This window comes from Sminthopsis crassicaudata, chromosome 4, assembly GCF_048593235.1.
Source record: "Sminthopsis crassicaudata isolate SCR6 chromosome 4, ASM4859323v1, whole genome shotgun sequence".
NCBI classification, from domain to species: Eukaryota; Metazoa; Chordata; class Mammalia; order Dasyuromorphia; family Dasyuridae; genus Sminthopsis; species Sminthopsis crassicaudata.
The window spans coordinates 128,079,045-128,105,728 of record NC_133620.1 but is presented as its reverse complement, the minus strand read 5'-3'; the positions used below and the strand labels follow the sequence as shown (position 1 = coordinate 128,105,728).

The 26,684-nt window shown below is 34.0% G+C and overlaps 1 protein-coding gene across 7 annotated transcripts in view; it reads left to right on the top strand.

Moving 5' to 3' along the window:
- QKI (QKI, KH domain containing RNA binding) overlaps window positions 1–26,684 on the top strand; it is a 173,873-nt gene that overhangs the window by 62,218 nt on the left and 84,971 nt on the right. For all 7 annotated transcript variants that reach the window (XM_074309358.1, XM_074309357.1, XM_074309356.1 and 4 more), the window contains exon 3: window positions 15,613–15,729. In XM_074309358.1, the coding sequence (XP_074165459.1) occupies window positions 15,613–15,729 (117 nt within the window). The remainder of the gene's footprint in view (window positions 1–15,612; window positions 15,730–26,684) is intronic.

Here is a 26,684-nt window from a genome sequence, read left to right as displayed (position 1 = left end):
TTCACAATTTTTCCCCAAGTCCCATCTTGTATGTGTTGACATTTCCATTTCATTGGTTCACTTTGCCTATTCTTGTCAGGAATAGTCTCAATAAATAATCCATTGCCTAATTTTTCAAAACATTATTAGATTAATTTTATTTTAGTCCCTGTGGTATGCCTAACATTTGCTATGTTTAAGAATGTGGCCATATAGAAACTGGAAAATGAATGGATGCCCATCAATTGGAGAATGGTTAGGTATATTATGGTATATGAATGTTATGGAATATTATTGTTCTGTAAGAAATGACCAGCAGGATGAATATAGAGAGGCATGGAGAGATCTACATGAACTGATTCTGAGTGAAATGAGCAGAACCAGAAACAGGATCCTACTGTATGAGGATGTATTCTGATGGAAGTGGAGATCTTTAACATAAAGAAGATCTAATTCATTTCCAGTTGATCAATGATGGACAGAAACAGCTACACCTAGAGAAGGAACACTGGGAGTCGAGTGTAAAATGTTTGCACTATTGTCTTTCTACCCAAGTTGCTCATACCTTTGGAATCCAATTCTTACCATGCAACAAGAAAATTGGATTTACACACATATGTTGTATCTAGGTAATGCTGTAACACATTTAATATATATGGGATTGCCTGTCATCTAGGGGAGGAAGTAGAGGGAGGGGAAATTTTGGGAAAATGAATACAAGGGATAATGTAAAAAAAAAAAATACCCATGCAAATGAACTGTCAAAAAAAAAATTATGATTATAAAATTAAAAAAACAAAAAGAATGTGGCCATAAAAATCACTTGAAGAACCAGAAGATGATTATTAAAAATGAGCAGAATGTAATCCCAACACATTTTTAGTTATTCCTTGAACATTTAGTCAAAAACACTTTTTCATATGTTTAGCTATAATCATTTGGCAAAACTAATCATTTTCTGATTAGTTATTATGAATTTACAATACAAACTTTATCTTAAAATATAAAGTTAAATAAAAGGCAAATTCAGTATGTATCTTAATTCATATTTTGTGGGAGAAGCCTATAGTTTTATTTAAAAGAAAATATAGCGTTGACAAATAAAAGCATTCACATTGTGACTATGTCCTTTAAGCCTTATCCCCTGAAATTAACAGGCCACTTTGCAGATTTATAATTGTTGAGCCACTGAGAAGATCTGCACTTAAATAGGGGTTAATTAATGTTTTTTTCCTCTCTTCTTTTGGCCTTTAGAGTAGCACTTAGCTTAGGTTGTTTGAAATGATTTTCTCTGGAAGTGTTGTGACATTGTTTTAATTGAATGAAGCTGCAGAACTGGCATGATAAATCAACACAGAATGAATTCTAATGCCGTGTAAACGATATTAACTTGGAAATTGGTTGCAGTAGACAAAGCAGCTGCTATGATTAATTTTTTTTTTCCATTCCCTCTTAAACCATTTTAAGAAAGATGACCTTGACAGTTTCAATTGTGATAATATTAGAATCCTAGTGGTATGCTTTTTCAAGGCTTTTTTTTTTTTTTTTTTTTTTTGGTAAAATTACTTTTTATGCCACATACCTTTTGTCTGGTTAATTTCTTAGGAGAATTCTGATTACAAGAGCCATCAGCTGATAGTTTTCTCTTTTTTTTTTCCTCTCATCCAAAATGCTTTTTTAAATAGCATTTTGATATTTCGACATAAAAAAGGAGTGTTAACTTTTAGTCAGTGATGTTGGGCAAAGGATAGACCAAAAAGAGATATTCCTTCCTCTACAAAGCATTTATGTTACTAGTTTTACATTATGCCACGTGCTTACAGATTTATTTTCTGGAGAATCTGGAGAAGCATATGCTTTCATTTAATATTTCTATCTTTGGCTTTTTAGCAGTCACCTGATCCTCTTACTTTTTTCTGCTGCCATGATTTTTTCAGGTGATTTAATTGAGAAGATCTTATCAAGGATTTGATAGAACTTACTTGCCTTATTCTCTGCAAAAACTTTGGTAGGCCACTGCAGTTATTTTTAAGTTTTTTTTTTTTAAATGAAAATATGTTCAATGAAATGATTCTTATAATCATTTATATCATTAGTAAAATGATCAACTCAACCTTTCCCCAGATCTTTTCATTTTTTCTTTCTAGACAACTGTGATGTTGGAGAAAGAAAGATTGATGCTATATATATATAAATGTGAATCATCTTTATAGAGTAATAATTAAACCTATGGGAACTAGTGAGATTTTAACAGGTGAAAATTTATGGAGAAAGAAACAAAAGGACCTGAGATAGGACTTTGGAGATCATCCCCAGGTAGGACTCACTGGTGATAATGAAGATGAAATAACAAAAGAGACTGAGGAGTGAATGGGAAAGAGTAGTATCACAAAAATTTGTAGTGGCTAGAGCTACTGAACTGACCAAACAATAAACTGTTTCTTACTTGCTAGGCCTGAGGAAAAAATACAAAGAAGGAAATGGTCCATGTTTTTAAGGAGCTTCTGTTCTATTGGGGGAAGAAAAGTAAATGCAGGAAAAAATAAAAAGAAATGTAGAGTAGTTAGGAATGGGGAAAGTACTAGTTTTAAAATGAGATCAGGAGACCTTTCATGTCCAAGGTGGTACAAGATCAGCAGTAATAAGTTTCTTTTAGGTAGTGGTGAGGATGTATGTAGGATATTGCTATTGTGACATGGGGAAGAGAGATGAAGGGCCAGGAAAGCAATTCAGTCAGGATACTAAAGGGTTTTAAAAACTTAAAGGAGCACATTGCATTTTGTATATATTATAGGCAAATTGGGAACTACTGTAATTGATTTTAAAAGGAAGCAGTATAGTCAGATTTGTGCTCAAGAAAAAACGTAATGCAGTGTGTAGGATAGAATAAAAATTGGACAAACTAGAGGCAGGAGACCCACTGGGAAGTTTTTTGATAACCTGAGAGAAGAGGAAAAGGAGCTGTGGTGGCGAGAGTTGCATGAGAATTGAGAAATGTTGTAGAGAGAGAGAGAGAGAGACATATATATGACAACTAATTAGGTATTTGGAGGTGAGGGAAATTGAGGAATAAAATGTAACCTCAAGTTTTCAAACCTGAGAAATTTGAAGAAACAAAAATAGGAAGGGTGACTTTTGAGAGAAAGGTGAGGATGTGGGCAGTGTTTTGAGTTTTAAATTCATATTTCTGGAAGTATGGAATAAGAATTTGTATTTCTAAGTTGCTGACCTTTCCTGGATTGTTATTCATGTATAAATTGTTCTGGTCTGCTCTCTTCGGTCTGAATCGGTTCATAAAAGTTGTGGATATTTCTCTAAAACCTTTTTTCATCAGAGGTGTCAAACAACCAGAAGAAACAAATTAAAATATGATTGGAAAACATTTAATAAAATACAATAGAATATAGATGATGTAGTTTTCTAAGTCAATATGCAACCTGCAGGGATCCTTATGTATTTGTATTTAATGCTTCTTTTTATTATGTTTTTCTTTTTCACCCAACCTCCAAACTATGTGTATCATACATATATACATACCATTTCAGTAACTTCCAGTTGCATGTATACATTAATACAGAATAATACAGCAATTCTTTGAGAAAGGATATTTTTTTAAAAAGCTAGTAGGAAAAGATTTTCAAGTAATTGGGTAGAAAAGCAGGGTCTTTAGAAATGTCCTTGGTGTTCTTTTATTTGTTTTCTATTTTGGGAAGTATGAGACAGTGTCCTTAGATTAGTGATGACAGAAGGTACCTTGAGAAGTTTGTATAGGATATTATGTATAGGGTATATATAATACAATAGATATATATATATATATATATATATATATATATATATATATATATATATATATATAAAATACATAATAGATATGCATCTATTTTATATATAGGATAGTGAATGAATGTTCTGTACTTTTTGTTAAAATTGACACGTAATAAATAACTTTAGTCAAGCAAGACAATCTCAAAATAAATTCCAAAAATATATCGCTGAAGTCTTTTCACCTCTTAATGTTGGGAGGTAGTATCATGATTTTTGTCATCATTCTTCAGCCCTCCAAAGTTGTATTTATCAATTGCATTAATCAGAGTCTTTCTAAGTTGTTCTTCTTTAGTGTTATTCATTGTTACTTTTTAAATTGTTCTTCTGGTTCTACTCATTTCACTTTGTATCAGTTTGTACAAGCCACCTCAGGTTTCTGTGAACTATCCCTTCAGTTCTTATGGAACCAGCAATATTCCATTACATTTACTTGCAACTTAATCATCTATGTTACTTTCAACAATTGTCATTTTCTTAAAAAACAAACAAACAAAAAAAAACACTTTGCCAATCTTATTGGTATAATTTGGAATCTGAGTAGCTTGAATTTACATTTATTGAATTATTAATGATCTGAAGCTTTATAAAATATTTTTGCTCTTTGTTTGGATTTCTTTCTTTTAGAAATACCTATTCAAATGTACTTTGAATATTCCATTACTGGAAAATGAGTTTTGAAAAATATATTTAAATCTTTTTCACATATAACTTGCATATGAGACCTCCATCGGAAAAAAAATTTTCCCATGTAAACTTTCACCATATAATTTTTTAGCTGGTTTTATTCAGTTTTTTTTTTTTTTAATTTCCTCATTTCCCCACTGTCACATTGTCACATTTTGTAAGTCCTTAAGTGATAAGCATTGGGCTAAGTACTAATCTCAAGTAGCTCTTAATCTTGATGTGAAAGAAAAAATGCAAACAATTGTGTTATAAACAAGATATATTCGAGATAAAATAGACATAATCAACAGAAGATAGAGGCTGGTATTAAAGAGGATCTGAAAAGACATCTTGTGAAAAATAGGAGGTTTTCCTTGAAGGAAGTCAAGAGGCTAAGAATTCCAGACATTGGGAGAAAGCCAGGGAGAATAATTTGGGTGTATTTTGTTTTAGGATTAGCAAGACCATTGCACTAAAGAATGTGAAATTAAGAAGACATTAGGAATAGGGCTCTGAACCACTAGATGATTTTATATTTGATCCTGAATGTTATAGGGAACCACTCGAGTTTAATGATTGAGGTGTGACATTGTCAGAACTGTATGCAATTAGAGACTTGTGTGTTGGGGAAACCAGCTTGGAGGCATTAATCTGGTTTTCAGGTCAGAAGGGCCAGCTTTAGGGGTGGTGGCAATATCAGTAGAAAAGGGAGTGTATGTGAGAGATAATACAAATTTTAATTCCACAGTATTTAGCAACAGATTGACTATGGATGTTTGTGAGAGAATCAAAAGAAAACTTAGGTTGTGAATCTTAATAATTGTGAGATAGTGGTACCCTTGACAATAGTTGGGGACAGGGGGAGGACTTAAGAAAAAGGTGAATTCAGTCTGGGATGTGTTGAATTGAAGATATTTTTGGTACATCTAGTTTGAGGTTTCCCACATACATTTAAGAGATATTGCGAGATCAACAGAGAAATTAGGACTTAAGCTTCAAGATAATAAGAATTCATGGGAGCTAATGAGATTGTAAAGAGGATTTTGTATGGTGTCCTGAGGAATACTTACTTAGACATGATCTAGATGAAGGTAGGAAGGGAACCAGAGGGGAACATTGACAAGAAAAGTATTCAAGAGAAGAGGTAATTCACAGAATCAGAAGCTTCAGAGACATCAAGGAGGTTAAACAAAACCCCATTAGATTTAGCTTTTAACTTTAGCAGTTATGAAATCTTTGCTGAGTTCAATTTTCAGTTGAATGATGAGGTCAAAGTGAGAGTTTTATCCCGTCAGAAAAGTAAAAAAATAATAAAATGGCTTTTTCAGGGAATTTAGACACAAAAGGAAGAAGAGTTATAATACAGTTGCCAGTAGAGGTGGATAAATCAGCTGAAAAGTTTTTGAAAATGAGACATTTTTAACATAGGGAAACAGCCAAGAAAACAGGAGCAAGTGAAGATAAATAAATGAGTAGGGATGATAGAGGGGAAATTTTTCTAGAGAAGACAGGATGGAATGGAGTCCTTTGTTTTATGTTGAAACTGGTCCAAGAGGAGATAGATAAATGGAAGAAGGAGCTTTCAGCAAATGTCCTCAATTATGAGGCATGGTTCTCAGCTGAAAGTAGTTGGTGGGGTAGGAATATTGAGGGATGAAAGGGTTAGTAAAGCAGTTTTAGTGATTTGGGAGGTGTAAGAGGATAGCCTTACTGCAATGAGGACTTAGGTGAGAATATGTAACATATATTAATATTGGATCTAGTCAGCAGTTCTTTATGATTTAAAAAAAATTTTTGGTATCTTCATTTGGCAATACATGAGAAAATGCAAAGGTGAGATGGTAAGATTGATCTAAAGCTGATCCTTGGCTTTCTAAGATGTTGAATAGGAATAATGGCGAGCTATTTAAATAGAGTTGAATTGATTCACAAAGGGGTTGTGCTGGTTTGGGAAGAAGTCAAAGTGTGTGGGGGAGTATATAGTAAAAGATTAAAGTGTGGAGAGGACAACATAGTGTGATCAAGAAATTTCAATGCCTTTGAAGATATGGCATATTTGTAGGTATTGGCAAGATCAAAAGTATTAACATCTCTCTTTATTGTTGAGGTAGTAAGTAATGAAAAATAAATTGAACTATGAGCTTGTGTGGTTAGAAGAAGTTTCAAACATAAATTTTGAAGTCCTTAGTATGAAGGCAGACATTAGGGAGGAGATACTTTTTTTTTTAATGATCTTTTGTATCTAAGTTAGGTATTCATCTGAAGCTTATCTTGGTATAAAGGTACAGGGTATTGGTTGATATTTTTAGCTGGACAGTTTTTATTGATAATTTCTTGAAATGTATCCAGGCATTTTGGGCATCTTGATTTTTCAATACTGTGATTCTTAGATTTTCCCTTTTTGATCTGTTAAGATGCTTTTGTGTATACTTTATATTATTTTTCCTCTCCTCTCTCCCTATCTTTTGATTCTATTTAAAGATTTCTTATTGAAACATGGAATTTATTTATCTGGCCTATTCATATTCTGTTGGAATTCAGTTTTTTAGTAAATTTAACACCTTTCATTTTAAGATATTAATTCTGCATGCTTATTATTTCCTTCCTAGCTGTCATTTCAGTTATCAATACATTTTGTATTTGCACTGTATCTCCAAAGTCTTAGTTTTAAAGCTGTTCTTATAACTCTTGATACTTTAGGGACATATTGTGTTTATTTCATTTATTTATTTTTTCCCCTCATTTACTTATAACTAAATCCTTAGTTTCTAGATTTGGGCTTGGGCCTGAATCAGATTTTTGAAATATTCAGGACCTTTTTTATATTGGACAGGCTAGCTAAGAATAAACCTTGCCTTCTGTAGGAATTATTGGATTTGCACTTTTGTTTTTTGTTGGCTTAATTTATGTTATCAACCTTGGCCTTCCCCCCTCCCCTCCCCTCCCCCCTAATCTCCTTAGTATTTATAAATGTTTTCTTTAACATTACTCCTTGTGATGTATTTTTAAAGCTTTTCTCTGGAGGGTTTGTGGAGGATCTTCATTTAGAGGTCTTTTCCACCATTACCCAATTCCGTGCTATTTGAAATATTCTTTTAGAAATTAGCATCTAGATAACTTGCTGCAATGATATTTTCTTTAGGATGTTGTGAAAGTAAATATCACATGATTAAGGAAAAGAGAAAGAGAGTTTACTATTAATGACCTCAGATTTTTTTTCTGTGAAGTATGAGACCTAATTCTCAGCTTGGAGGGAAGAGATGTAGATGAAGGTTTAAGGAAGAATGAAAAGGTTTTGAAGAGCCACTTTGAGGAATAGATTAAGGAACTGATAAGGAAGATATGATAGAATTGCTTAGCTATAGTGAAAGATTGGTTGTATGATTTTTCTCAACATTTCATTACATTCATACATTGATTTGTTTAGCTACAATTCTACATTTGATAAATAAGCATCTCACTAATTTCTAGGTCTTTGCCATCACAAAAAAAGGAAGCACTAAAAATATTTTTCTTCCTTTTGGTTCTTTTCTTCTTTGATCTGTTTTGGAGTATATACTGAGGAGTAGTATAACTAGGTGAAAGAATATACACATATAATAACTCTAGGGGCATAGTTTTAAATTGTTTTTCAGAATGGTTGACTATTTTGTTTCTTAAAAACAATATTTTCTTGTTCAGAGCAAGCTGCCAATTCAGTATATCAATCTAAGTCAACCCTGACTTTAACTTCATTTCTTTTCTCCAATAGTAAAAATTATAACTTCAATATTATATTATAGGTTGTATTAGATAAGTATATATTATATATTCTAAGTATATAATACAATAACTTCATTATTGTATAACTCTTTGTATTCTGTGCAATATTGTTTTCATGATAGGTTTTTTACGCACTTAAGACACTCCTGAATCTTTTAATATTTTGTGGCTAACAAGACAACACTTGGACCCTCTGTTACTTCCACTGTATGATCTGCTCATTTCCATGATTGGCCGTTTGAAGACATCTTATTGTACTGCATGACTTGTGTAAACCATTGCTGATGAGAGGCAGCTTATTTATACCCAACTTGTGTCTTCCCAATAATTTTTCTGTTACTTGCCCTTTTTCATTCTAAGATTATGTTTTTCAGTGATTTGTAGCCTCACCAGAATAATATTGTATTGGTGGTATCGAAAGGAACATTGGAGAAGATTTATCACATCTTAGAACCTTACTTTCCTCACTTTAAAAAAAAAAAAAAAAAAAGTTTGATTAGAAGGTCCTTAAGGGCCTTTTCTAATTGTCAATTAGATAATTTTCTTGGGCTTTTGATTTTCTCCGCAGTTTAGAATTATTTAAAGCACAGTATGGTTTCCTAAATGCAATCCTTTTCCATTCTGGAGTGACTTAGTTGTTTATGTACACTGCCTGTTTAAAATGAATTCAGTGGGTTGTTTTCCTTTTTAAAAAAATATTTAACTGATGCTTTTTAAAAATTAGAATCTTGACTAAATATATAAATAAATAATAAATAAATTTCACTGTAAGAGACAGAAAAGATGGACTGTATATAAAAATGAATTGTTAAGTGTATGTATGTGTGTGTGTGTGTGTATTTTAATATAACTTAATACCCCAGTAACAAAATTGCTTTGTGTTCTTGTTTCTGTCTTACTCTAAACTTCTCTTTTAAAAATATTTTGTGGCTCTTTTCACATCATTTTTGCTACCCACAACTTCCCTTCATCTGCTAGAACAGTTCAGTTTTAATAAAATATAATTAACCATGTCCGAAAATATGTTATATTTCAGTATCTTTTGATCCTTTGATTGTCTGCTGAAAGGTAGGAAATTTATTACCTAATTAGGCTACTTGAACATTGAGTTGAACTTGAGCATTGGGTTGGTCAGAATATTTTCCTTCTACATTATATGTCTTCAAATGAATAATGATCCTTACCTTTGCAAGATTTTTTTCTAGCTTTTCAGTTAAAGCAATTCAGTGTACTAAGAATCACAATTTTAAACCACCTACCTAATTAATTGTTGTTGCACTTAATGTGTAATCTTCAATGCATCTATGATAATCTCATAATTAATTTAGAAAGAACAAGAAAAGTGGCACCTTAACTGGATGATATTTTGGCTTTATTTGGTGAGGAAAGTAATTTGGGAATTGTTAGGAGACACAGGGTGGTAATAGAGCAGCGCTTTGGACTTGGGATCAGTGAGGTCTGAGCTTGAAACCTACCTCCCAAAATATTAAGTTTGCTAATGGCCATAGATAGATTATTCAACCTCTAATTTGTATCTTCCAGATTTCTACTTTACTAGCTTGCCTCCTTTTCACCCATTATTATATTTTATTGGTTTTAAACAGAATGCTACAAAGTTAGTTATAGCTTATAGGAAGGGCACAGACAATGCAAAAAAAGAAAAACAAAGTCCATGAAAATTCTAAGTGGTTATACATTTTAATACGATGACTTAATTTGTAAGTAGCATTTGGAAAGGAAAAAAAAAGACTTGGCCAGTAAATTCATAATATTCCATAAAAATAATGATTTTTACTTATTTTTATATCATATCAAAATAACCTTTGATAATTTTTAGGGCAAGAAATTGTTATCTCCATTCCCTGAATGAGAGAATTGAGGCTTACAGAACTTAATTTCTGAAGGTCAGTTTGGTACTTTGAATTTTCCATGTTGTTATTCTGAGTATTCTTTAACTGTGCAGATTGAAAACCAACTCCAGGCCTTATTTGTTGTCATTTTGTCCATGTTATATTCTCCATAGGGGGAGATTTAATATTACATTTTTATGTCGTGTGTATTTCCCATAAAAATTTTGGAGAGATGGGAAAGTTAGTTCTTGTGATTCAGTAGATATTGGCATCTATATGATCACTTTTTGTGGATGATATGTGAAATTACCTTTAGATAATATTTCCTGTACTGTTCTCAAAATTACACTATTTATAGTACTGACTTTTGGGGGGAGAGGGGAGTCTATAAGCTCTTCATTAGGGACTGTTAATACAAAAGAGGTGGCTCTAATGCTTTTGATAAACTTTTTCATATGAGTCACACAACCTATAAATATCAGTGATATAACTTGAACTGAACCCATGCTTTCTTCCAAATTTTAAATGTTGTACTTTTCTCCCCTTTTCCTGTTCCTAAAGAGAAAAGTTATGTAGATTTAAACAAAAAAAAAATTTTTTAATTATCAAAATGCAATACATAACAACTTTAACTTTTTTGTCTTCTGTTTTCTCATATTTTGTTACCATTGTCCTTCAGTTTAACATCTTACCCTTTTGGTCTTTTTTTAACCACTCTTAAAGTGGGGTGTTTTCATTCATCAGTGTTTTCAAGGGCCTTGGATTAGCAGGATACTTGGATGTAAAAATACCAAACAAAAATTATTAAGTTTAGAAAAACTAATAGTTTACTCTGAATATAGGGGCTATCATATATATACCAATGAGTGAAAAGTAATTTATTTTGAAGCTTCCTTGAGCATTTAACACCCTAGAAGACCAGAAAAGGCTAACTGTAAATGATAGCTAATGAGTTGAGTCTTGAAGAAAATTACGATTCTAAAAGGCAGGGATGAAGAAGGGAATATATTATAAACATATTGGGGATAGGCTTTGCAAAAGGATGGAGACATTGTATAAATGACGGATTTGAGGAGTAACAAATAGGCTCATTTGGCTGGAATGTAGACTGCAGAGAGGAATAACATATAATAAATCTATAAAAATAAGGTGAAGCCTCACTGAAGGCCTTTTTAAAAAACAAGGATTTGTCTTTCTTAAAGGCTGTAATGAGCAATTGCATGTTCTTGTTCCCAGATGTTGCATGGTCAGAACTGTACTTTAGGAAGTTAGTACTGTAGATTATGGACAGAATAGGTGAGACACTAGAAGCGGTAAATTATATTGTTGCTGTACCTTTTTTGGGGGGGTGGAGGGAGTTGGAATTAAGTGACATGGCTAGGGTCACAAACTAAGTGTATGAGGATGGATTTGAACTCCGATCTGGTGCTCTATCTACTATGCTGTATGTGATGATAGATAATTGGGGCCATGTAAGAATAGAATTAACAAGAGTTATTGATTGAATATGGTTGGGAGTGGGAAGGAACAACAATGGAGTTTGTAAAATCAAAACTAACAATAACTCTAATGCTTCAAGCCTAGTTGATCAGAAGGATGGTTGGTATCTTCATAGTAGAAATAAGTGAGTGTGGAGGGACTTGTTCAGGGAGGAACATACTTCTGTTTTGGATATTTTAAATTTGAAATGGCTAAAGGACAATCATATGGAGGTATTTAACAAGTAGATGATGTGGGACTAGAGTTCAAGAGAAATATTAGGGCAAGTTATATAGAATGAGAAGCCTTTTGTGTGAAGATAATAAATAAACTGTGAGAGGATGAAATCAGCTGAAGGGATGAAGTCATTCAGAGTGTATATTTTGAATAAATGCCTCTAAATCAGTTTTTAAATTCTCATTTTGTAGAAGAGTTATTTATAGTATTGCTTGACATCAGGACTTTATGACCCTTCTGGGTCATGAGTCCCTATGTCACTTGTGAAATTTGTGAGCCCAAGCATTTTTTTTCCTTTGGTTTAAAGCCTCAAGTTGTTCCCAATTGCCTTGGAAATAAATTAGTAACCTCTCAACCTGCATTTCAAAGCTGTTTACAATTTGTCCTTGTTTTCCTATGTATGATTAATCCACTCCTTGATCGTGCTCAGCTTCTGAATGTTTTAGGAAGATGCCCTTTCTCTTTTCTTTGAAAGACCTAAAGGTACATTGCTTTGGGTACCTTAAATTGTCTTGGTCTGTGTTATAGAATATAATGGCTAAATGAAATAAAAAGATTCTTAAGGGTAATGGTGGTGGGGAGGTGTGTGGTTGTGGGTGGTTCTAAGCTGTTTCTTTGAAGTGTAATTACAAATAAGCATCTATATTCCATATTAAACATTTTAAGGGAAAGTCTGATTGGGAATTTAAAGTCGGGTTCACAAGAGGAACCATTGGGGAATGGGTTACTCAATAAGCATTTATTAAGTGCTTACTATGTGCCAGGCTTTATGTTAAGTCATGGGAGTTCCAAAGAAAATAAAAAATGTGTATCCTACCCTCAAGGATCTTGCATTCCAGTAGAAGTTGAAACATGCAAAATGACAGCATACACACAGGACACATATTTGTTGTTCTGGTTTCACTTGTATTCTGATCTTTTCTAGACTTGTGGCCACTGTTGAGCATTCCAAATCTGCTGGCTTATTGAATGCAGTACTTTAAAGCTTCATCTTTTAGGATTAAGCTCATCTAGAATTCCATCATTTCCTTTAACCTTATTGTTAGCACTATTTCTAAGGGTCCACTTGGCTTAATTTTCCAGGATATCTGCCTCTAAATCAGTAACCATACCCTGGTGGTTATTTGTGATAGTGAGATCTTTCTTCTATAGTTCTTTTGTGTATTCTTGCCATCTCTTCTTAAGCTCTTCTACTTCTATTAAGTCCCTACCATTTCTGCAAGAAATATTACCTGAATACCTTCAATTTTCTTGATGAGATCTCTTGTCTTTCCTATTCTATTTCCTTGCATTACTCATTTACAATATAAATGAATGAATATATATAAATTTCAGGTAGTGGAAGACTGGGAAAGATCTTGCTATAAGGTGGAATTTGAGTGATTAGGAGGTGAAAAGGGAGCATGTTGTAGTCTTGGGAGAAAACTAGTGAAAAAGGAGATAATATGTACAAGGAATATCAGTGTAGCTATCTATATATTAGAATGAAGTAGGATGGGAGCTGGTGTAGAAACCAAAAGAAGATTGGAAAGCTATGTTATGAAGAGCTTTAAAATGCCAAACAGAGGGTTTTATATATTTGATACTGCGGTTTAGGAAATTGAGAGAAGTACTGTGACCTGTACTTTAGGGAAGATAACCTTGGCAGCTGATGAGAGGATGAATTGGAGTGGAAAAACATGTGAGGCAGGAAGTTTGATTAAAAGACTATTTCAGTTGAGAGGTGATAAAGAAATGGAGAGATGAGGGTGATGTATAGTAGACTTTGTTATTTTTATAAATTACATGATTTGAATAGATGGTATATAGAATAAATTTGACATCTATAAAATTTTAAAAGTAAATTGTGATGGGACACTGGAGCAAAGGGAGGAATAAAACTAGATAAATAGAAATAGATCATTGAACACAAGGGAGCTGATAAGATCATCAAATAAAGACAGTATTGAGGGAGAAAAAGAGAGGATCCTGGACAGAAATCTTTGTCCACCCATTATTAATGATTGTTATCTGAATGAAGGCAGCATAGGAGATTGAGAAGAAATGACAAGAGATGTAAGTGATGATCCAGGATAGTCTGAAAACAGTATTAAATTATAAAAAAATGTCCAGGTTGAGGAAAAGAAATTACATTTGGCAATTAAGAGATCACAGTCAACAAGAGAGCTAATTCACTGTAATAAGAAAAGAAAGCTTGCCGAAGGTTTCAGAACTCCTCTGAGTAGGAAAAAAAAAAGAGGTATTTATTGAAAGATAGGAAATGATCCCAGAAGGGGAGAAGCACCACAAATTGAATAAATAGCTAGCCATGATAGTGAGGTTAATTTTGAGGATGTAGGAGATATGGAACTGTTGGTAGACATAAGAGAAGAAGCCTTTTGATAGTTTAAGAAGTGAAAAAATTAGAGTGGGGTGGGTAGAATCAAATTGCAAGTAGAGGAACACTTTTTTTTTTTTTAATTTTATTTATATATTTTTTTGACAGTACATATGCATGAGTAATTTTTTAAAAATATTATCCCTTGTATTCATTTTTCCAAATTATCCCCTCCCTCCCTTTACTCCCTCCCCTTGATGACAGGCAATCCCATACATTTTACATATATTACAGTATAACCTAGATACAATATATGTGTGTAAATACCGTTTTCTTGTTGCACATTAAGTATTAGATTCCGAAGGTATAAGTAACCTGGGTAGATAGACAGTAGTGCTAACAGTTTACATTCAATTCCCAGTGTGAGGAACACTTCATATGAAAAAGAAGGAAGGGATACTAGAAGAAGATGTGAGTTATTCTGAAATGGGAGCTGCAGTGATTCCAGTTTTTAAAGTTGGAGTCTTAGCTGAGAGAGGAGTAGAGCTAAGAGAATTAATGCCCTGGTTTGAAATAGCTGCTGGTATATGTAAGTAAAACTAATTTAGTAAGGAAATGCAAAAAGATTTTGCTGGAGTGAAGGTGCAGCTGAGACAATGTAACAAATTTATAGTGAAATAAATTATCTCTTCTGTTGGCTCCTCCACTCTTAATTTTTCACCAGCTTTTTAAAATTTCTTTTTGGAGGTTAAGCTTGAAAAATTAGCTGTAATTTTGAATAAGTTGTATTGTATGTTTTAGTCATATTGATCATTTGTGGCTTTGCATTTGATAGTTATTCCTATTCCTTTGCCTATATTATTTTATGCTGCCATTCCATCTCCTGGTATGTAATATGTAAATATTTCCAGAATCACTTTCCTGATTTTGTTTCCTTAAAAGTAGTCTTCTCAATGAAGCCTTCTTTGACTATTACCCAATAACTTCTCAGTGATTTATTGTACACACTCCTGTCCTATACCATGGTGGTAAAGTATTTGAAATCTCCCTTAAGTGTTTTATAAATTGTTTTGTGGATTTTAGTCTCATGTCAGCTCCTTCCAGACATAGGAAATTTGTACTATTTTCTATTTTTATTTTCTATTGCCTGATTGCCCTATAGTCAACTATTTAAAAATGTCAGTATTACAGGGATCTGTAATTTCTGTGATACAGATTGTAACCTTTTCATCATTACGAAATGATTTTCTTTGAAGAAAATAACAGAAATACAGTAAAATCTGTGTTATCTTAGTCATGAACTCAAGGAATTTTCAAGGATAAAAATGATTTCCTCTCCCTTTTCAATTTTCTGATAGCCTAAAAGGAAATTAGAAGGTTTTAAAGATGAAGTTATTTTGCTTTGTTCTTAATAACAACTTTATTGCAAAATCCTAATTCTTTTTATGAATGAGATGGAAAAACAAAAAGCTTATATGAAAATTTTTTGCATTCCAGTTTAACTTTGTTGGAAGAATCCTTGGGCCCAGAGGACTAACAGCTAAACAACTGGAGGCAGAAACAGGATGCAAAATAATGGTCCGAGGAAAAGGGTCAATGAGGGATAAAAAGAAGGTAAGTCTTTGAAAAGGGATGGAAATGTTGAATGAGTCAGTGAGAATGAGAGTGTTGTATGGGTGTGGGTAAACACATACCCACACATTCATATTTTTTTTACCTTTCTTAATTTTGACCTTTTATGAATAATAGTTGATTGCACATGATTCTATGTAAGGCCTTTAGTAAAATTAGTCAATAAAGGGTAAAATACTTTGAAGTGATGGTCATTTGTCTCTCTTACTTCATACTTTTCATTGAGATACTAAAGGATTTTGTAACGTGCTCTCCTGGCAGTTACAATTACTAGCTTAATAACTGTAGCGCACTCAAGAACAACCACGTGTAATCTTAAAAGCCTTTATTATACCTACTCACATAATGCCCTGACTGATGCCCTGACTTGTTGGTTCCCGAGTGAACACCTGGTCAGAAGACCCATGTGTTCACTACCAAAACCCTTACCTCTTTTGGCTATCCATCTTGGCTTGGCCACCCAGGCTAGGAAGCCAGGGTGAAGAGCGTCAGATTAAAGAGAGCGACTGCTGCCTGCAGTGGGCTTACATAGGGCCTGTGAGGTCACACACACAGCCAATCAGCGAGAGAGTCACCCATTACGAAGCTATCTCAATATGGCCAGGATCCCGCCCAAGGGCAGTCCTAATATCCACAGAAATTACTTCCGGGCCTCAATCTCCCGATGCGCTGTGGCACCCATTTAAAGGCCCCTTACAGGATTTATTTTCAGATGAATGAGGAAAAAATTATTTTGAGGTCTTAAAAGTGAGTTATTCTTTACCTTTCAATTTCATTGAATGTTTCCTCTTATCTCCACATTGATTTTTATTGCATTTTGATTAAAATTTGATTTAAAAAATTTTCTAAGGGCACAGCTTTCACAAATACGAAAATTCAGAATTAAGTGAAGGTAGCAAGGAAATCTAAACAAAATAGCATGCATTTTTTAAGCAGTTTTAAAGTCAAGAAGATCAGAATGATTAGAACTATTATTGGGAAGTTAGAGGATAGGAACTAATTGACATGAAAATAAAGCACTACTGCTCAACTTAGTTCTTTCCTTGTTTCTGTCATCTATATAGTCTAATTTAGTATAGTATAGGACTTTTTGTCCTGTCTTCTAGCCAAGCTATCCTCCTTATTATATATATGTATACCCTTTCTCAGTGATGAACCATATATCTAGAATAAATATCCCATCCTTTGAAGTCCTTTATGTCCTTTAAGACTCAGTAGTTTAGTCCATGAATTGCTGTGACCACAAAATAAGATTTCTTCACCTTGATGTTAATTTAGTGGATATGAATTAGCCAACTTTCAATTTCTTAAACAGTTGTTTTGCAATCCCATGTAGAGTTTAAGTGAATGTAGAATTCATTATAAAATGATTGATTTGCACATATATATACATATATATACACACACCTGGGTTGTGGGCAAATTTCTCAGGTGAAAAGGGGTTACAGGTAGGAAGCTGAAGAAAGCCTGCTGTAAATCTGGCCTAGTTGGTTCTTATATAATATCCCATTGCTAAATAGTTTATATTCAAATTCTTCCTTACTATATACTTCTCTGGAATAGCTTTTAAGGACCCATTGTCACTTAAACATCATAATGATGGAATGGAGCAGAGCTTGAAAAAGCTATTTTGATTATAAATTGCTATAAAATAGTATTAAATCATGCTTCTTGGACTCCTTGGTGGAAGATATGCTCATTCATTGATGAAATCAAAGTTCTTGAGGATTTACATATACTCTGTTATACAATATGTCTTTTTTCCCCCCAAACATTTGAAGACTGAGAAATCGTTGTCATTGTGCAACATGTTCATTTCCTTTTTAAGGTGCTATTTTTCTATTTTGGTACCTTTTTTACACAGTTCTCACTATTTTCCTTTAGAATGATAGGATTCTTATAAGGAGCTAAGTCACTGGAATGGATCCTACAAGGAGATGATATGGGCCAGAACTTGAAACTAGGTACTGAGTGGAATTTAGGAGACAATGATTAAATCTAATTTAGCATTGATTTAATCCTACAACAAATAATGGTTTCCTAGTGATGAAATGATTGGTTTATACTCAGCGTGCACCATATAAGCAGGAAGCTCTCAGGGTCAAGGAGGACTTTGGGAAAACTTCTCGGGAGATTCAGAGTCAGATTCATTCCCGCTTCAACCTTTGTGCTGGCTGGAGACACTCTGAATTGTCTGGAGACAAGAGCTCTCAGGAACCAAAGAGATAGGCCACTAAGAAAGCTAACTGGGCCTCAGGAAAAGATTGAGGATTTTGAAGGACACAATAAAGGATCTGGACTTTAACTCTTGGCTGCATTTTGGGATTATTGAACTGAACTGAAACGAAGGCTGCCTCCAGAAGCTCCTCAAGAAACCTGCTCCCAGAGAACAATTACAACTTAGAGAAAAGAATATCACAGAATGAGTAGAAATCCAGAGTGTGGTTATTGATTATTTGATATAGATTCACTGCTAAGCTTCCAAAAACAAAACAAAACAAAAAACCCCCCAAAACTTTGTTATTAGAAACCTATTTCATGCACAGTGCATAGGTTTAATATTAAGTTTTTTTAAAGAACCCATAATTTCTGTGGGGTATTCTCTTAAGACACAGTTTGCAATACATTTATTGTTAATTGTTGTGATAAAGAAATAGTATTTGTGGTTAATTATTAGATGAAGATTCTTTCTGAACTTAACTGTACTTGTCCTTACATAAGAACAACACTGTAAGTCTGCATACTTATTTACTTAAAACATTTTCAGTTTGTCATTGTGTGAAGGACTATTCTTGTAGGGTCAGACATTGTGCTAGAACCTTAGTGGAAGGCATAGATACAGTTGGACATTTAACATAATAAAGCTGTGGATTATGTTTTTAATTTATGTTAATATATTGCCTATTTAGTTAACTATTTGCACATTTTCTGCCTTGAGCTATGTCTATTTTTGGCTTTTTGGTATTCCTAGCAGTTATGCAGGTGTAACTGTGCAGATCATTGAACCTGGAGTCAGCAACACCTGAGTTCAAATCCACCCTTAGACACTAGCTGTTTGACTCCTGAGCAAAGTACTTAATAATTGACTGCTTCTTAATAAATCAAATAAATAATATATATATATATATATACACATACACACAGTTTTATGATTTATAGTTCCGTACTAAAAGTGATGTATTGTCCATATAAGTAGGGAGCTTAAGCAGAGATCAGGAAAATATTTTAAACTAGTCACATGGCAGATCATAGTGATTCATGCACACTATTGTGCATGAAAAATTGGACACAACTTTTTTATTGGTTATTCTTTAAATTTACTCTCACAATGCTTTTTCTTTTTCTTAGTTGTTTCTTTTACTGCCTGTTTCTTAGTAGAATAATTTACTAGGTACCTTCTGAATCCAATTCTTGTTCCACAAAAAATTCGGTTCTGCACATATATATTGTATCTAGGATATACTATAACATATTTAACATGTATGGGACTGCCTGCCATCTAGGGGAGGGGATGGAGGGAAGGAGGGGAAAATTTAAGACCTTGTATTCATTCCAATCTAGAAGGAAGTTCTCTCTTTACCCTCCTGCCCAATTCTTTAATTTCCTTATATTGACTAAAGAATAGGGGCATCATTTTCATACAGCAAAAAACTAGTGAGAGAATACCTACATCAGTGAAAATTTTTGTTCAGTCATTTCATTCATGTTCAGTTCTTCATGACCCCATTTGGGTTTTTGGCAGATACTGGAGTGGTTGCCGTTTTCTTAATTTTATATATGAGAAAACAGATGCAAAATGGGCTAACTGATTTGCCAAGGGTCACCCAGATACCTAATAAGTGATTAAGGGCAGTTGAACTCAGGAAGAGGAGCCATTTTTCCGTGCTATTTGCAGTTGTTAAAATAAATTGCCATTGTTTAGTCCACAGAGGGTAGTATTAGAAAAACAAAGTTAACATATATTGCAGATGTAGAGAATATTTGAATAGATCTCTAGGAAGGAAAAATGTTATTTCTAGTTATACTAGAAATTTAGCAAAAAAGTAATTGTTCACATATTTCATTTGAAAATTACTACTTAGTTGTACTGTTATTTTTCCTAATTAAACATGAAATTTGCTAGTATTTTTACATATTTAGATTATTGTTTTCCTCCCTCCTTCCTTTCCCCCTCCCTTCCTCTCTTTCTCCTTCCCTCCCTCCCTCCATTATTATTATTATTATTATTATTATTATCATATATTTTTTTACTTATATACCCTAGTTCAGACCTTGATCATCTCTTTGCCTGGATAGGTAAAGTGTCCTTGTTTTAAAGTCTTTTCCCACTTCATTTCATTCTTCACTTAGCTGCCCAAGTAATTTTTTGTAATGTGTCTATTTTGTTAATCTTCTTTCCCTTCTTTGACCCCCTCCCCCCCAAAAAAATCATAGCTCTTTAAGATTAAATATAAATTTTCTTTTTGACATTTCAGTCTCTTTCATGTCCTAGCTCTATATGCTGTTATCACATTTTATACCTTTCTTCCCTTCATACCCTATACATTCCAGTAACTTTGGTCTTTTTGTAGTTCTACCCTGGGGAGATAAAAAGAAAGGGTAAAACAACCTGAATTAGATATGGAGAGTATGTCTTTTACAATCTTCAACAGGTGAGGAATTCTTTTTTTTTAAACAGCTTCTCCAGGCAAGAACCATCTAACTTGCTTCAGGGTTCAATTAATGGGCAATCTTTGTTCCTATTAGTCCTAGCTCCTTTTCACATCCTCATTTTTATATTGAGCTATTTACATAGTATATCCCCCAGTAGAATTTTCACTTTGTTGTTTGTTATACATAGTGCCTAACATAGTACCTCCTGCATAATAAAGAAAATTAGGAATCAGATCTTTGATTTCATTGATAAAAGGAACTCTGGAATGAAGATTATGGGTTGAGAGTTACTAAAGTTTATAAGTTACTACAATCTAGAGCTACAGCTAAAGCTTTCAGGTTTCTGAAACTTTCTACTTATAACCCGCCTTTTCCTTGAGAAATTTGTATATAACTCCAAGTTTATAAGTACATATAAATACAAATCATACTTTTACTGAGTAAAAAAAATCATGTCACAACCTCCACATTTAGTTATGAAGAGGAAGTGAACCACAATTTAAGAAGCTGGGGTTCTATAGATAATATGAAGATGTTAAATAAACATTTGGTGAGGAACATACTTTTTTTGTTAAGGATCAGCATTAAACTCAAGTCTTCCTTTCCAGTTTTCCATATTTCTAATAGACATTGTATATATGCCTTTCAAATTGAATTGGGTTAGAAATCTGTACTTAATACTAGCTCTGTGCCCAAGACAATATAAATTACTAAGTCAGGGTCAGGGTGAGTCTTGTTTTGGTGGAAGATTTCCTTGAACTTAATGTTAGCTGTAAGATAGTCATTTTTAAGTATTATACCTGACCACTTGCTATTATAGAATTCCTGCTGTAACAGAATTTCCTTGTTATCATGGTTTAACTTGTTCTCACTGCTGTCCTGGTTCAACACAACATTAAACAAAAAATGGATAATTAACTTTCTCTTTTATACTTCTAACTTGTATGGAGAGCTGTATCCAACAGAGAATACTTTCTTGACTTGGTGTTAAAAACTATTGTTGCAGTCTGCCTATACTATTTATGGGAACGAGAATTATTGGGGTCTGTTTTCATTGGTATAGAGACCTCTTGGTGTGGAAATGATATTGCTGCAAGTCAGAAAAGATTAATTTATTTGTAATTTATACATCTAAAAACTTGGTTTAGCTAGTGGGAGATTGAATGACCCATTATCACATAGCTAGTATATTTCAGGGGGCAGGACTAGAATTTAGGTCTTCCTGACTCATGTGCTGATCCTTTATTTTGCTCTCACTCTTTAATATTCTGGACTCTTTAGTATTTTATTTATTTAATATTCTGGACTCTAGTATTCTGGACTAAATTTTGTAACAGGATAATATCATCACATGATCGCTATCCTTCCAATTTTCTTTTCTAAGACCTACATTTGGTTATATTGTCCTTATTGCTCAGAGATTCGTTATTCCTAAGGAATAAATAGTGGAATTCCCCTAAGGAATGTGACCCCAACCAGTCTCTTTAACCTCTCTCAGCCTCAGTTTTCTCATCTGTAAAAAGGGAATATTAATAACATCTGCCTCTTGAGTTTGTTTCTAGGATCAAATGACAAAAATGAAGTATAGTACTTAGCATAGTGTGAACATACTGAGAGTACTGTGTGAATGTTAGTTATCAGTCAGTTCCTTCCTCCCTTTTGTTATGACCAGTTCAAATTCATATGTCTTGTTGCCCTTAAAATATTGAATGAAATGAGTATTTTCTAGGTAGTAGTTTACATAATTTACAATTCTCAAATGCTACAACTTAATAACTTTAGTAGGATCTTTTAAGGAATTTTAAAATGTTCTGTTAAAACTTGTTTGCAGAAAAATCAATGGGAAAATTTGGGGGAGTATTGAAACCTAAAAGTATCCACATGCTCAAGGCTCTTAATAGTTCTGGTTTACTTCCTTTGGATACTTTCTACATAGGTCCTTTCTAGAATGTGCCCCATAAATTTGAACACAGTGATCTATATATACTTTGAGTTGGATAAAGTTACAGTAAGATCTCTTACTTTGTGTATTTGTGAAAGCTATGCTTTCTCTTGAACCAACCCAAGATTGTGATCTTTTACTTGTCTTATCATCTTGCCATTGTATGAGATTGATCTTGCAATCTACTAAGAAACCTTTGAAAGAAAAACTAATCTAGCCACTCCTTTTCCATCTTGGATTTCTGAGGATTTGTTATTGGTTGGGTGTTTTTGTTTTTTAATCCCAAATAAAAATTCCTTTTGTCATATGGGCCAATGTCCTGACTTAACACAGTTCTTTTGGATCTTGACTTTGTGTCTTGTAAATATGTTTTGAATTGAAGTGTTGATTAAAAATATTAAACTACACAGAGACTGGATACTCTACTGAGTTTGTTTTCCAAGTTATATCAAAATATCAGTGAATAAGATAAAGCTTAAGAGCTTACAATGTGCAAAGTACTGCTGTGCCAAGTGCTTAAGTATAATTTATTTGGATAAAACCATATCCATTTCTGAACTCTTTCAAAGAACAAAGGACTTTGATGTTAAGACTTTGTTAGCTGTGGTTGTAGCTGAACATGAAAATATAGTTTACAGGGTTTTTTGTTTGTTTGTTTTTGTAGTTATTGCTTTTTTTAATTGCATATGATGATTTTACAAGCTGAAGTAGAAGCAGGCTGCATGGTTATTGATCTGACAGTACTGCCAATTCCTGTGATTTTAGGGTTTATCCAGGTAAGCATCCTTCAAATAATCCCATCATGTTTCATAATCTCTCTTTTTACACACACAACACCTCACCCCCCAATTTGACTATTAAATTTAATCACATTAAGAAACTTAATCAAGAGACTTCCGGCTAAGATGGCGGCGTGGAGGCAGACAGCTGCTTGAGCTCCTCGCTTTCTCTCAGAACTTACTTCATGACAAGCCTCTGACTTAATGCTTGACCCAGAAAGAAATCCACAAATTATCACCAAGAGAAGACATCCTTGAAAGTCGCCAGAAAAGGTCTGTGTTTGTTCGGGGGAGGGTCAATCAGACTGGGCACAGACTGAGGGCAGACAGCCAGAGCAAGACAGGCAGCTCACACAGCTCAGACCGGAGGGGGAGGGGTGTGATCTCTGCAGTTTCTGCGAAAGGGCTTTTGCCCCAGTGTGGATGCTCCGTCTTGGCAGCAAGCCAGGAGCAGCAGAGAGGGTGTAAACACCGGAGGTGAAGATTAAAACCCCAGAAAGCCAGCGTCTCTCAGAGCCCGGCCACCCCCAACCCCCACCTGGACTGACTCGGTGCGTTCTCGGAGCCTCAGAGCGCAGACTCAGTACAGTCATTGCTGTTCTGTTAGTGGCTCTCTGCTGCCCTATCCCCAGTCTGTAGAGGAAGCCCATTAATACCATCCAGCCCCATCTCCCGGCAAAACAGACCAATTGCTTCTCTTGTCAGTTTGTTTTCTTTGATTCTGACAAAATGAATAAAAAATTCAAAAGGGCTCTAACCATTGACAGCTTTTGTGTGGAGAGGGAGCAGACTTCAAATGCTGAGGAGACTAGGAACAGAATGTCCCCAGATGTATCCCCTGGGAGGGATATAAGCTGCTCCTCAATACAAAAGAACCTCATAGAGGAAATAAAAAAGGCTCTCACAAGAGAGCTGGAAGAGAAATGGGAAAAGGAAAGGGAAGCTTGGCAAGAGAGCCTGGAGAAGTCATCCCATACATTCAAAGACAGAATGGATAAAGAAATCAAATCATTGAGAAACAAGATTAGTGAGCTGGAAAAGGTAAACAACTCCAAGGAAAACAGGATTAGTGAGCTGGAAAAAGAAATCAGCTCTCTAAAAAATAAAATGGATAAAATGGAAAAAAATTCCATAGAAGATAAAAACTCAATTGGACAATTACAAAGAGATATAAAAAAAGTGAGTGAAGAAAATACATCATTGAAAATTAGACTGGAACAAGTAGAAATGAATGACTCAAGGAGAAACCAAGAGGGAGTCAAGCAAAACCAGAGAAATGAGACAATTGAAAAGACTGTCAAGTACCTTACCAGAAAGACAACAGACCTGGAAAACAGATCCAGGAGAGACAATTTGAGAATAATCGGACTCCCTGAAAAATGGGAGGAAAAAAAGAGCTTGGACACCATTTTCGAGGAAATTATCAAAGAGAACTGCCCAGACGTTTTGGAAACAGAGGGTAAAATAGACATTGAGAAAATTCATCGATCACCTACTGAAAGGGACCCTAAAATCAAAACGCCAAGAAATATAGTGGCCAAGTTCAAGAACCATCAGACAAAGGAAAAGATATTGGAAGCTGCTAGAAAAAAACAATTCAGATATGGAGGATCCACAATAAGGATAACACAGGATCTAGCAGCGTCCACATTAAAAGAACGCAGGGCCTGGAACATGATATTCCGAAAGGCTAAGGAACTTGGTATGCAGCCAAGAATAACTTACCCAGCAAGAATGAGCATCGTTTTCCAGGGAAGAAGATGGACATTTAACGAAATAAATGAATTCCATCTATTTTTGATGAAAAAACCAGACCTACATAAGAGGTTTGATCTTCAAATACAGAACTCAAGAGACTTCTAAAAAAGGTAAAAAGAAACCTTGAGAACTATACTTCTGTCAAAAAAATATATAAAGAACATATGTACAATTTGTCTTAGAAAATAGAGGTGGAAAGGAGATTATATCATAAAAAAGTACAAAGTGGTGGTACTACATCTCATGAAGAGGCAAAGGTAACCTATTATATCTGAGAGAAAGAAAGGAGGGAGATGAACATAGCGTGTATCAATAGACATATTCGATTTATGGTGAAACTTCTTCCACTTCATTGAAAAGTGAAAGGGAAGGAGTAAGCTAAGGGGAAGGGAATACAGTAATTTCGAGGAAAAGGGGTAAAATAAGGGGAGGATCTTTAAGGTGGGGGAGGGATCCTAAAAAGGGAGGGCTGTGAAAAGCAAGTGGTGTTCACCAGTTTAACACTGGATAGGAGGGTAAAAGGGAAGGAAAGGGGAAAAGCATAAGCAGGGGTTAATAGGATGGCAAGCAATATAGAATTAGTCCTTCTAACCATAAATGTGAATGGGGCAAACTGCCTCATAAAGAGGAAGCAGTTAGCAGACTGGATTAAAAGTCAGAATCCTACTATATGTTGTTTACAGGAAACACACCTGAAACAGGATGAGACATTCAAACTAAAAGTAAAAGGGTGGAGCAGAATCTATTATGCTTCAGGCAAAACCAAAAAAGCAGGAGTAGCCATCCTCATCTCAGATCAAGCAAAAACAAAAATTGATCTAATTAAAAGAGATAAGGAAGGGCATTATATCCTGCTAAAGGGAAGCATCAATAGTGAAGCAGTATCAATATTAAACATGTATGCACCAAGTGGTGCAGCATCTAAATTCTTAAAAGAGAAATTAAGAGAGCTGCAAGAGGAAATAGATAGCAAAACTATAATAGCGGGAGATCTCAACCTTGCACTCTCAGAATTAGATAAATCAAACCACAAAATAAATAAGAAAGAAGTCAAAGAGGTAAATAGAATACTAGAAAAGTTTGATATGATAGATCTTTGGCGAAAGCTAAATGGAGACAGAAAGGAATATACTTTCTTCTCAGCAGTTCATGGAACCTATACAAAAATTGATCATATACTAGGGCATAAAAACCTCAAAATCAAATGCAGTAAGGCAGAAATAGTAAATGCATCCTTTTCAGACCATAATGCAATCAAAATAACATTTAATAAAAAGCCAGGGGAAAATAGACCAAAAAATAATTGGAAACTAAATAATCTTATACTAAAGAATGATTGGGTAAAACAGCAAATCATAGACATAATTAATAACTTCACCCAAGAAAATGACAATAATGAGACATCATACCAAAATGTGTGGGATACAGCCAAAGCAGTAATTAGGGGAAGTTTTATATCTCTACAGGCCTACCTGCATAAAATAGAGAAAGAGAGGGCCAACGAATTGGGTTTACAACTAAAATTGCTAGAAAAGGAACAAATTAAAAACCCCCAGACAAACACAAAACTTGAAATTCAAAAAATAAAAGGTGAGATTAATAAAATTGAAAGTAAAAAAACTATTGAATTAATTAATAAAACTAAGAGTTGGTTTTATGAAAAAACCAACAAAATAGACAAACCCTTAGTAAACCTGATTAAAAAAAGGAAAGAGAAAAAGCAAATTGATAGTCTTGAAAATGAAAAGGGTGAACTCACCACTAATGAAGAGGAAATTAGAACAATAGTTAGGAGCTACTTTGCT